General features: G+C 34.6%; 1 protein-coding gene across 2 annotated transcripts in view; it reads right to left on the reverse strand.

The window, feature by feature from the left end:
* LOC138692891 (spatacsin) overlaps window positions 1-12,825 on the reverse strand; it is a 75,302-nt gene that overhangs the window by 41,061 nt on the left and 21,416 nt on the right. For both annotated transcript variants that reach the window (XM_069816207.1, XM_069816208.1), the window contains exons 9-15: window positions 10,726-11,339; window positions 9,779-9,960; window positions 7,482-7,642; window positions 5,024-5,345; window positions 2,691-3,350; window positions 951-1,121; window positions 640-854 (exon numbers count right to left, since the gene is read on the reverse strand). In XM_069816207.1, the coding sequence (XP_069672308.1) occupies window positions 640-854; window positions 951-1,121; window positions 2,691-3,350; window positions 5,024-5,345; window positions 7,482-7,642; window positions 9,779-9,960; window positions 10,726-11,339 (2,325 nt within the window). The remainder of the gene's footprint in view (window positions 1-639; window positions 855-950; window positions 1,122-2,690; window positions 3,351-5,023; window positions 5,346-7,481; window positions 7,643-9,778; window positions 9,961-10,725; window positions 11,340-12,825) is intronic.

Genomic DNA, 12,825 nt, shown 5'->3' on the forward strand with positions numbered 1-12,825 from the left:
GATCGTGTTTGCGACATTCCTCCCCTCCCTCCCTCCCTGTAATAGCTATTAGGCTACATCCATTTTCGGTTTTTTCATTTAAAATTATCTTAATTTCCTTCAACATAACTGAGAAAAACTGAGTGAGACAAGTGGCCAACAAGCTTAGAGCTCACACTGATTTTTCCTCATAGTCCCAAATTCCCTTGCAAGCACGTGCAATTGCATATCTTAATTATTCTCATCCCATTTCACCTTCTTTCAGTGCATCATTGCATCATTTCACATGGTCTATTTCATTCTATTATCTAATTTATTAGATAGGATATACTCATCCTGCCTGCAGTAATATTTATTTAATCCTTAAATCCATCCATCCTCACCTAACCTAAAAATTACATACCAAGAATAAAGACGTTTCATGCAATCTTCGAGATTTCATAAAGCCCCTGTCACTTTTCGACAATCTCTCATTCAAGTTTTTCCATCAGCTGTAGAGATCCAACTATGTGCGTAGTATGAAAGGAGATTTCTATACGAGTTCATTAACAGTTCCCATGTGAGAGTAATACCTATGAACACTTCTACTACCAGAATAGCATAATCATTTGTACTAAATATTTTAACATCCTGAGGATATCATAATTTTTTTTTTCTTACCAACTTTATCCCTATGAAGTTGCTCTTTCTCACTGTCACCATTCTCAGACAAATTGAAGTAACTGAGTATTTTATTTGCTGCTGCCACATGAATCTTAACAGAGTCTGAATCTGCACCGAGCATTTCAATAAAGGATACACAGGCACAAGTGATGCTCCGATTTGTGAAGTTTCGTAATGCCAAGCCATGTGCAAAATTACATGCTTGCTTCTTCCTGGGAAATTACAAACAAATGATCTGTTAAACATCTCTCCAGATAAAATTTCAATGGGAATCAGAAGTTTGACTACCGGTATATCTTAAGACTTACATTTTCTTAGAAATTCTTCTGTGCGATCTCAATTGATCTATAATGAACATGTTCACAGCAAAGCTAGGTCTCCCTTGCTTCAGATAATACATGTAGCTCAGGGTAACGTTGTGTCCATATTTCGCACATAGTTTTTCAGATGTGAAGTGAGGGAATTCTTCACCTTTTAATCTGAAATGATAGAAAATGTTTTTCAGTTACGGTTAATTTTTATTTTACGAAAAACATATGTAAACTGATACAGTATTTCAGCTTTTTTATACACAGTTTCACACAATAATGTCTCAAACAGTATTTCAGAGACTATTACACTTTTACTATGTCATATTACTTTTGACAAATAAAACGGTACAAAAATACGTCTTTCAACCAATCATGGCTGCCTTATCGCACAATTTTATCACTTCCCTAGCATTTGTCTTTACAGCACTATAAAACATGCTTTGCAATCGTCATTTGTTTCCCGCATAGACAGTCGACAGAAAACGGCGACTCCGTTCAAATGTTTTGGTGAAGCTAACATTAGTGAAATAGAATTTTATTAAGTCAATTAATATTTTATTGTATTAGAGTATTTTATTTCTTCTAATCTTTATATACTTTGTTCTAATTGTGTAATAGTCAAATCCCATTCGAGTTTTGATTTTCTCTAGATAAATCAATCTCTAGTGAGATTACTGTTGATAAAATTATCCAATATTCTGCAAACAAAATCGTACGTTAGAATTATGAAAATTATATATTCATCATAGCATATGATGAATCCAAGTCTTTCTGAAATCTATGCCACAAAATATAAATTACATCTTATGTAGTCGAAACTAGTGAACTGAAGTAATTTACCACTTACTTTTCAATTTAACACTAGAAAGTTATAACTAAATTCTTAAATAATACATTTATTCTTACATAACGAGAAAGAATGACAGATAAATATGAGTTGGTATCAGAAAATTATTTGCTAAAAAGGTATTTCTCTTTATATTTCTAAAAACGGGAAAATGATATATCATCAGTCATCAGTGACAAAAAACATCACTAAGAATAATGGACAGATATAATTTAGGACCAAATTAAAGAAGTACCTAATTTCTCACGCCTTCTATTCTGTAGATGAATTCATGACATTCAACAACACTGCATGAATATTTCTATGTTGTATTAAGTATTAATACTAAAACTTTGGGTTGTACTAAGTAGTAGACTATTTGTAAAACTCTGTAGTACTTTAGGACTTTATAGTACTATTAAGATTTTTTTTCCCATTTGACATATTCCATATTCTAGATGTGAAGCAATGTACGAATACCATGGAATGTAAATAAATACCGGTACAATACATTACAATATAATGCAATGCGCCAAACCTATAGATCATTCTGCCATCTTTGCTCCTGCCGCATTAGCTGAAGACGAATTTATATTGTCTCAAATTTGAAGAAAAGTACTCCATGAAAACATTGCAATCATTAATAAGGTCCGAAATCAACCCATATCATATCATATCCCTATTTCATTTCAATACTGGATTATGAATGTCAAATGTAAACAAATTTAATAACTGATAACTCAGATATTTTTCGTTGGAGACCCTGGGATCCATATCCCAAATTGCTTGTTTACAACCCCTCTATAACCAGATAAATTTCTTCGGTTGAATTCTGGAACCTGTATTTTCAGTGTCCATACCTACACAAGAAAAATTTTAAAGTTTCAATTTCCTCATTGTATAAAACTTACATGTGCATACTCTGCCAGCCAAAAAGCTTGGAAACGTCAAATGGTGAACATCCTTGTAGTAATTGATATACTGTTACGTCAGGTTGCCTTCTGTAGTCATTTTGTTGTGAATAGAGGGCCATTTCCAAGAGTGGTAAGTGTTTCAGAGTTGTCTGAAGACAGTCACTACTCATGGAAAAACCTGCTCCATCCTTCGACTCAAATACATCTTTTAGTGTTTTCTTGCTAAAGATCGACGTCGCCAAAACCACAAAAGGATGTTCTTGGAGGTAATTATTTATGTTTCCTTTGCTCAAAAATGTTGTAGTATCCTTCACAGCTTGGAAGACCACAGATTCGTCGGATAAACTACCGTCCAATTCCTTCAATGTCAGCCATAGTCTAAACCAATTCATTTCACCTTGCTCATTTGGTGATGATGGACACAGAGATTCTATCCTGTCATTTGAAAAGTCACAATTTTGAAAACAAGGAAATACTAAATTGAAGAGGTTGTGTTTAATACAAAATTTAATAAACAGATCTTCGAATGTGGAGAACGACACATTTGCTGATGGTTGATTTAAAACTTTCTCCACACAATCCAGAGATTTTGTCCTACAAAATCTTGTCAAAATAGTACATGGATTTGATTTTTCGCTGTTGATGAAAACTCCAAACCTGTAAAAAAAAGTAACATTTATTCAATAGAAATAACGGCCAAAACAACCTTCTTTCAAAGAAATTTGGTAATCTCAGAACAAATGAGCATTTTATAATTAGTTTTTTTATTGGTTACTTAGTGATCTTGTATCAACTGAGAGGTTATCTCATGTCGATGTAACTGGCGTGATGAGTCCGAGGATTCACCTTGGGATTACCGCACATTCACCTTACAATTGGAGAATTTTTTTTGGTTGGTTATTTTACGACGCTTTATCAACAGCTTAGGTTATTTAGCATCTGAATGAGGTGAAGGTGATAATGCCGGTGAAATGAGTCTGGGGTCCAACACCGAAAGTTACCCAGCATTTGCTCATATTGGGTTGAGGGAAAACCCCAGAAAAAACCTCAACCAGGTAACTTGCCCCGACCGGGAATCGAACCCGGGCCACCTGGTTTCGCGGCTAGACGGGCTAACCGTTACTCCACAGATGTGGACACAATTGGAGAAAATTTCAGGAAAATCCCAATAATGCACTCAACCCAAGAGGCATACGATCTCATTCCAAGTGCAGGCTTACTAGGGAAACACAATACAGCCTGACCTAAGCAAATGGTCTATGATTATTACTGAATTATAAAATGTGTATCCCTATGAAAATACTGAAACCAAACATATGACGAAAATAAAGAGAAACGAGATTTGCTCAGAAAGTATTCAGTCATTTAATATTTAATAAAAAAAAACCTACCTAGATTATTGGCGGCTTAGTTCTCTTCAAAGAACCTCACGTACTTATCCCAGTGCCCATTCCACTTTTCAAAATAGTCTGGAAAGTTCTCTTTTGGGACCACCTTCAACTGTCTCGTCATGTCCTCTTTAATCTCCTTCACGTTCTAAAATATCCTTCCTTTGAAGGTCGATTTTAGCTTTGGGAAAAGCCAAAAATTGGAAAAAACCAAATCTGGGCTGTATAGCGGATGAGAGAAGTGGGTGGTGCAATATTTTCTCAAAATAAAACTTTACACCCGATGTTCAGAATGGGCAGGCACATAGTCATGAATTTTGCACCACTGTTCACGCTAAGATTCTCGGTCAAAATCTCTGAAACAATAGTCCGTGAACTCCTCAGATCTTCTTCTAATTATCGCTAATTTTCGTTGATTGTGACCCATATGTGTTCATTATTTTGGATGATCCGTTTGTTGAAGGAATTTCAGGACGTGAATCGCTTTCAACAGATGTCTGGCCATCCTTGAAATCTGCACTTCACTCACTGAATCATTCCCAAAAGCCTCATTCGAACAGTTTCTGCAGAAGAATGTAAAACTTAGCAAAACTTGATGCATATTCGCTCATATTTGCTCGGTCATTATGAATGTGACACACAATACACAAATTCACTTTACGATGTCTCACTCCTGAGTGAGTGAGTGAGTAGCCCTATGGGTAAGTGCTTGTTCACACAAACACAGTAAAGCCCCCTCTGATTAGCTGCCAAATTACACGAAGGCACATAAATGGTTCTAGAGATATTAAAAAAATGGCTGGATACTTTCCGGACAGACCTCGTGTGTCTATAAGCCCTAATTATTTAAAAATTTTGAACATAACTAAAAATGTATCTTACAATTTAGCATGTCTCATATTAAGGAGATTGTATCACGAATATTTCAGATTTGCGTCTTACCTACTTAAGTGATCCAATACTACTTCCTTGGTTCTTGTCATACTGCAAATAACGTAAATACTGTCAACCATAGACTGTGTTACATCCCACAGCGAGAACAGTCTTTGTATCTTCATATCTTTATTCATGTCAGCTGTTAGCAGGTCATTTGTACAAACTTGTGAACTGGTTCCAGTTTCTGTGGAGCTGTCAACTATATCCAAAGTTCCTTGAAATTTATTATAGTAAATGTTGATCCATCTGATCAGCATATCGTCTCTGTTATTATAAAGTAGATATTTCCAAACTGCCTCTGGTTCGATTAGTGCTTCCAGTCTTTCGTCTATTAAGGAAGAAAAGTATATACTATCAGAAATGTATTTATACTGTAAATAATACATAACAATGGCAGAAATAAGCTGAATATATATGCACTAAAGGTCTATCTGAGCTCGGATAGAGTGGTCATTACATGTAGTACTGTTCAAATTGTTGTTTTCCTGTTCACTTCGAGTTGAGGCCTGGCAACGTAATTGACAACCCTATTTATCTAAAACATAAGAGATAATTCGAGCTGTCTTATTTATGTCACTGGTACTGAAACAATTTTTAAAATACGGTATATGTGACGAAATTGATGCATAAACAATTAATTACAAAAACAACTGACACTATTCGTTAATTTTAATGTTAACACAAGAACCTATTTGCAAAAGCTAATTCTTATATTATTCCTGGGATATGCATGTGGCATATTTCAACATCCTAAATTTCGTACTGACATACTTATGATTGTCGACTCTCCCATATTTCCCGAAATATCAAACTTGGACTTATTTTACTGTGATCTCCCGTTTCCCCACTTTCCCGGATTTCTTCCGCATTTTTGGATCAGATAAAATAATAATTATTAGGTAAGACTAATATATTTTTTCTGTTAGAAGTTTGCTATGTAAAAAGAAAACATTAAAATTCATAATTGCAACAAGCGTAATTTATCACTTTAGCAGCCGATAAATCAAACATGGCGAAAATTTTCAATTAATTAAAGACAAGCATGATAATTGATTGTTTAGATAATTATAAATATAAATTTAAATCTTTTAGATTATAATCTTCATCTTACGATGTTTGGGTGACGTATATGCATCCGTTGATGTGACATATTAAATACTATTATAGTCACAATCATGCCATGATATGAAAGAAAAATTTCACAACCTCGAGCGGGAATCGATTACATTTGTAAAGTTTCTTTCCAGCCATAAGCAGTGCTGACTAAGATCAGACACTATGGACAGTACTCTATAACAGAGTCGCCAGTATGAAAAGATAATTCCGAGCCTTTGGCGTGAGACGAGCTCGATAGCTCAGTGGTAGAGCGCCTGACCGGAGAACAGGAAGTCGCAGGTTCGATTCCCGCTCGAGGTTGTGAAATTTTTCTTTCATACCATGGCATGATTGTGACTATATTAGTATTTAATTCACTTTTAGATTAGTATGTAAGGGATATGAGTGCTTGTTTACACGTAGATATGTCAGACATTAAATTTCTGTTATTAAAATTTGTTTTCATATTTTAAATTTTCGTATTTTACATTATTATAACGTCATATTTTGTTACAAAGTATAGCCCTATCTATTGTCTAAGTGAAATACTGTAGATTTTGTAAACTCTCTTATTTTTCTAACAAATAGTTTGCAACTCTATACATACTTTCAACCAAAAAATTATTTTGTGGTAGCATACAGAAATCAATAGTGTTACCGAACAATATCCCTAATGCTAATACAAATAAAAACTATTAAAATAATAACTATAAATTTGATTTTATACAAATAAAAATTAAAAAAAAAACTTGGAATAAAATAATGCACAAGTTAGAAATTGATATTAATACAAATTATGTAATGAAATACTGATTTGTAAATTCACACAAAAATGCGTAGCATTTCTATCAATAAACACGAATATATTTATAAAAGTCTATGCATAATTGCGAGTTATAAAATATATTATGTCTATTACACTGAAAGTTATGAAAATCAAATCGACAATTCATTCATTTCATTCATAGTGTTCTGTCCCGAACTCTTCTAAATAGACAATAAAGCAACTCATTTCATCAAAACATTTTACACAATAAATTTTTAAAAAAGTTGCATAAGTCAAATAATTATCCTAATACACAAATATTTTAGTCAAACTTACATCTTAAAAACACGAGTTTAGAGGTGTTACACTAAATTCTGATGTTCCATATAACGTTATTTATTAAAAAAAAATAAAAACATTTATACGTATATATGGATAGAGCATTACAAAAGTTAACACTATACAGTAGAGTGATCGAAAATATTCACTAAAACAATATTTATCCAAAAGGAGCATTTCAAATAACTCAGTCTTTCAGTTAGCCACATAATTATTACAAGGCATTAACTTCTTACTTGGGACATTGTAAGTTAATTCATTTACCGAAAGTATTGAAGTACAGTTCCACCAAAACAGACAATCTCCATTCTCTTGACTGTCGTGTTATTGTACTGATAGATAACCTGCCAGAGTTCTCAGACACTTCAGGAAGATCACACGGTGGAACATCTCTTTTATATGAAGGCAAATCAAAACCTGGAAAACTGGTAGAAAAATATACAAGAAAAACATTAAAACATTACTTTTGTTAGTTATTTCTCTCTTGGCTTATTATTTTGTGTATTAAGTCATAGTTTTAAGGAATATCATAAATTTATATTGTGAAAATTGAAGCCAATATTAACATAGGTAACTTTTTGTAAGTTCGTTGTTTACTACAGCTTTATTCCGTTAAACTAGTGAAAGGTATAAATAGCAACTTCATCAATTTCTTACTTATACAAAAATCCATATCACTACAATACAATTATTTTACAATGATTAAATGTATTATTAATATAAATTTTTCCTTTCTTTTCACTGTGATACTTAAAGAGAAAGACTATTTCCTGAAAGCTCCATGCTTTCTTGGCCTTGGTACTATAATCAGGTGGTTTGGTTAGCACCACGTCCTGATCACCTTTTACCCTTTGGAAAAACTTGGTATTCAATTAGACAGAAGATTGAGTGAACTCTGGGACTGTTTTGGAAGTTTCGGCAACGAGAAAAATTTCATCACCACCTGGGATTGAACCCAGGACCTCCCAGTCTATAGTCATTTGCTCTACAAACTGAGCTACCTGGCTTCTTCATTTCTATTAATTATTAATACGAAAGACAATTTTGAAATATTAACCAAAGGGAACAAGACGTTTAGACAGTGTGTTCAGTCATCTCGTTTTTTTGGAAAAATATCCTATTATACTCAAAAGAATTTATCCCCAAAACTATTCCGTTTTTGCAATGATGCTTTGCCAATGTATTTTATTTACGTGATGTTTTGGTGTAGTTTACTGTGTAATCATATACAGTGCGAGCGAGAAGTTTCTCCGCAGTGCTCTGTAGCCATTGTGCAGCCGAGAATCCACTAGGCAGAGAATTCAAGTGGCAGCACTGGCCACTAAGTATATGATTGACTGGGGATGTGAGGTTGTCAAATCGGAATGAATGGAGAAGTGTCAACTTTCTACAAGATTACGTACCAACTGTCTACAGGACTACTATAACTAATGGAGCTGCGGAGGGACTTTTGGATCGCACTGTATATGAATGCTAGGACGCACCTCTTGTACGACCACAAAAAACTGTTTAATAATAATATTTTTCATTTATTGTCACATGTTGATAGCTGTTAATAGCACAAGTATATTTTTCAGTTGTTAATCTGACTGTAAACGTTGCTGTGAAACGTGTTTTTCCCTAGAAAACTCTGTCTTTCCCAGTATCAAAACACACTTTAATGAGGTATCATATGTGCCGAATTTTATGACACAATTTCAAAAGAAACTAAACTTCTTAACAAATGCATACATCATAAAAGTACAGCAGCAAAGAAACATCTACTTCTGCAGAATAAGTAGAAAAAAAGTAATTTGAATGCACAATACAAAGGTAAATGATCACTACAATTTGTCGAATTTTTGTATTTTGTTAATCAATCCCTTCCCCTTTTCTTGGAAAATATCTCAGGTTTTACCTGAAACCTTTGTAAATGTTCTCTTTTTCATAAAAATACTATGAACACCTTACTACAATCAGAAGACCTACCAAAAGATGGAAGGACTGATTATGCAATACAATACCGTATCAGGTTTATATAAATTTACCATGGACACGAATAATAGGAATAATATAGAATAAGTTTCTTACTTTAATAATGCATGTACTACTATATTCTGCCAATAAGTTAATTTCTTAAGTAGATATTCAGTGATTATAATGTACTGTGAAATGTGAGTGAAAATATGTGGGTGAAAGAGAGTGGGATAGATAAAGATATAGAGAGACACAGAGAGAGAAAGAGAGATATATAGAGATAGATACAGGGAGTGTTAAAAAAATAGACATATGTATAATTACGAAGATCACAGAGACTGAAACAGGTAGGAGAGAGAAACAGAGGGACAGGAGAGAAAGAGTGACAGATATAGGAAGACGAGAGATGAATAGAGAGATATGAAGAAAGAGAGACAGGGTGAGAAGGGGTGGAAGAGAGAGTAAGACGGAGAGAGAGGGAGAGAGAGAGAGACTATTTATAACTGAAATACAGATGCCTAAAGCAACAAAAAAAATCAGTTTTGAATATGTACATAAACATTACTTGCTATAATGTTATAAGGATGATTGCATACACCTCTCACCTGCCATTTGGAATAGGTCTATATTGAAGGATTTCCTCTATTAATTTCAACATGTCCCAAGCTTCCAATTCATCTAGAGTAAGAAGACCTCGATCAGTAAGATACATAGCCAAACTATCACGTACGCTGGTGTCAAAAGATTTCAGGCAGAAATCTCTTAGTTCGTCATGTGGTTCACAACCCTAGACAGAATGTTAAAATTGTTATAAAAATCCTTCTAAGGGCTCCATACACGCAAAGGCTTGCCTTAAGGTAAGTCTGTACAAACCTAAATCCGCAGGAAAATCCCCTAGCGAAAAGTATTAAGACTCCAGATTTCAGCGCCTGCTTGTATTTTTCAGACTATAGTGCTTTCTAAATGAAGTGAGAGAAAAAGTAATTATAAAGCAAACGATACTGTGAGCATATGGTCGAGATTTCGTCATTGTTTCGTTTTAAGCTATTCTCTGTAGTGAAATGGCGGCAAGCTATGAAAGTACAGATTTGAGAAACTATTTGGAGGCATTTCTATCAATGCTTGAACTATGAAGGAATAGTATTTATTGAGTGATTGATTGATTTCAACGACCTCTTACGATTTATTTGTGAACTATAAGTCTAGTAGATAAGTCTGAAAGTGTATGGACAATCATCCAATTCAGACATACCTCCCTGAGGTAAATCTCTACAGGTAAGTCTTTGCGTGTATGGGGCTCTTTAGGTGGGTAGACAGCTAGATGAGTAACTGAAAGGAAGGATGAAGCCAGAAAGGACGGAAGGGTGAGTGGACACATGGATAGAAGAATACAAGACAGACAAATAAAGGGAGATAAAAAACGAATATATAAATTACTGTTATTTTCATTTATATACTGAAATCTTACTGCTATTTTATTGTAAGAAGTAGCAATATTATTACACATTACTCAATAATTAGCTATATAGAATAAAATTTGTAATCCACTTACAAGATTCATCAGAATTTGTTTTGATTTCTCGATTTCTTGTTCCATCAGCAGTTGCTCCAGCCATACAAACACCTCCTTTCTAATTCCTTGTGACATCTGTCCAGAGCTCCAACCCCTGCAGGTGGTAAGAAATGTCTGAAGGAGTGGGATGTTGTTTCCTGATACAGCATCTCGAATAACATCTTGATCTTCTAGGCCTTGCCACTTGCTCCATTCTTTCTTCAACGCATCATCCAAACAGCCCAAAGGTTGGTAAATGCTACTCCCATTGAAATTATCTTTTGTTTTCTTCCTCAGATGACTACGTAGTTCCACAACATGATACATTATTTGTTTGATAACAGCTCTCTTCTTTTCTTCGACCATATTAGGCACGAGAGAATGAGAAGCGGAATTCGTGACAGAGGATTCGTGCAAAGATTGAAGCAAGTCATTTGCATGACCTAAATAAAGTTGGATTAAATGTTCTGTGAAGGCCAACTTGTGTTTGTTTTCAAGCAGTGAATTATACACAGTATCGAAAAGTTTATCTGTGGTCGAGATAATGTTTTGTATCTTAGTCTCCCAAACTGCGTCACTATCAGCTGAATTGCGTACAAAAGAGCTCTTGAAAGCTGAAAATAAAACAGTAATAAGGCTCATTAAAAAATTTAACCAGTTAATATATCAGAAGAAATATACCTCAAAATCGTAGAAGCTAAGGCACAAGGAATGATTAAAGAGAAAGAATTAAGAATAGGGGGGGGGGGGGAAGAGGGCAGGACTTATTTAGAAAATTCCTGAAATAAGGTATACAGGCATTTTTTTCGGACTTTTACTACAACTGTCCTGTCCACACTATAGCCCTTGGATTTACTCAGCTTCTAACAGAAACAGCGGCGGTTCCTCTATATGAGCACAGGAGCACGTGAACACCTTAAAAACCAACAATAATCATACATATTACTGTATTAATATATTAAATAGATTACTTTCCAATGTGCATTGACGTTCCTACATTTTTCGTCTCGAGAGAATGTCCCGTCCATGTGTCGTGTGTCTTTAAATCTCCATTGGACAGATTGCCAGCAGCTCGCACAATTTTTCTCTAGCAGGGTGAAATAGCCTGAGGCGAGAATATTTTCTGGCATGTTACAATGGTTACAATAGCTCTGGCTCGCACAGGTCTTAACATGCTAATGACAGAGAGAGATGCTCCCTCTCTCTTGGGACTGGCATCGTGTTGCTTTCCTTCCTCTCTCCTCGTTTTCTCTCTTTACTCTTTCAAAATACTGTTACACGCGGGGGCTGATTCTGTTGTCTTTTGTTCAGCAAAGTAAGGAATACACGCTGCACTGGTGCATATTGAAAGTTGAAACAGTACACTGGAGTACTTGAAGTTGGAGACGGACGTGTGTGAAATTGTGTGTTAAATTAAAAGAGGATTAAAACATTCCTCGTAACACCATGACAGAAGACCAATTAAGTACATTGGCTAAGTTGGCAGTGAAAAAAAGAACTTGTTAACAACATTAGAGACTTCAATAATAAAGTTATTGATAAGTTTGCATCTCTCAAAATTAGGCTCATGGAGTTTCTCTACAAATAAATCCAGATCTTCAACACCATCTACAACAGCAGTGAAGGTGAGTCCTAGGAATTAATCTTATTCTACTCTTGTTTAATGGTTTTAATTTTGGTTTATATGCATAGATTTGGTACATGCATATTAGAACTCGTTTATCTCTGACGTGTGACTCAGCTATACGAGAATATATCAGTGTGTTCATTACTCATATATTTTTTTTGTGAACACCCATCCAAGAAAGGCACGAGCTGCCACTGAACATAAATAAGCACCAGTGTGTTTCTTGAAGCAAAAGCGACCAGAATGTAAGACTGACATTTCTACTGCTACTCAATACCGACTATGTTATGAGATGGGAGCCTTAACATCCTACCACCCCAAAGGCCTTTCTGGGCCTGTATTGGAATGGCTCTACTTTACTTTGCTAAATTAGTAGTAGTAGTATTTTATTTAACATTGTTTTCAACTACAAAGTTTATTCAGTATTGAAATTCAATTTGGGCGAGAAATTCCTGATAAATTTTACCTTCAAT

This window comes from Periplaneta americana, chromosome 17, assembly GCF_040183065.1.
Source record: "Periplaneta americana isolate PAMFEO1 chromosome 17, P.americana_PAMFEO1_priV1, whole genome shotgun sequence".
Taxonomy (NCBI): Eukaryota; Metazoa; Arthropoda; class Insecta; order Blattodea; family Blattidae; genus Periplaneta; species Periplaneta americana.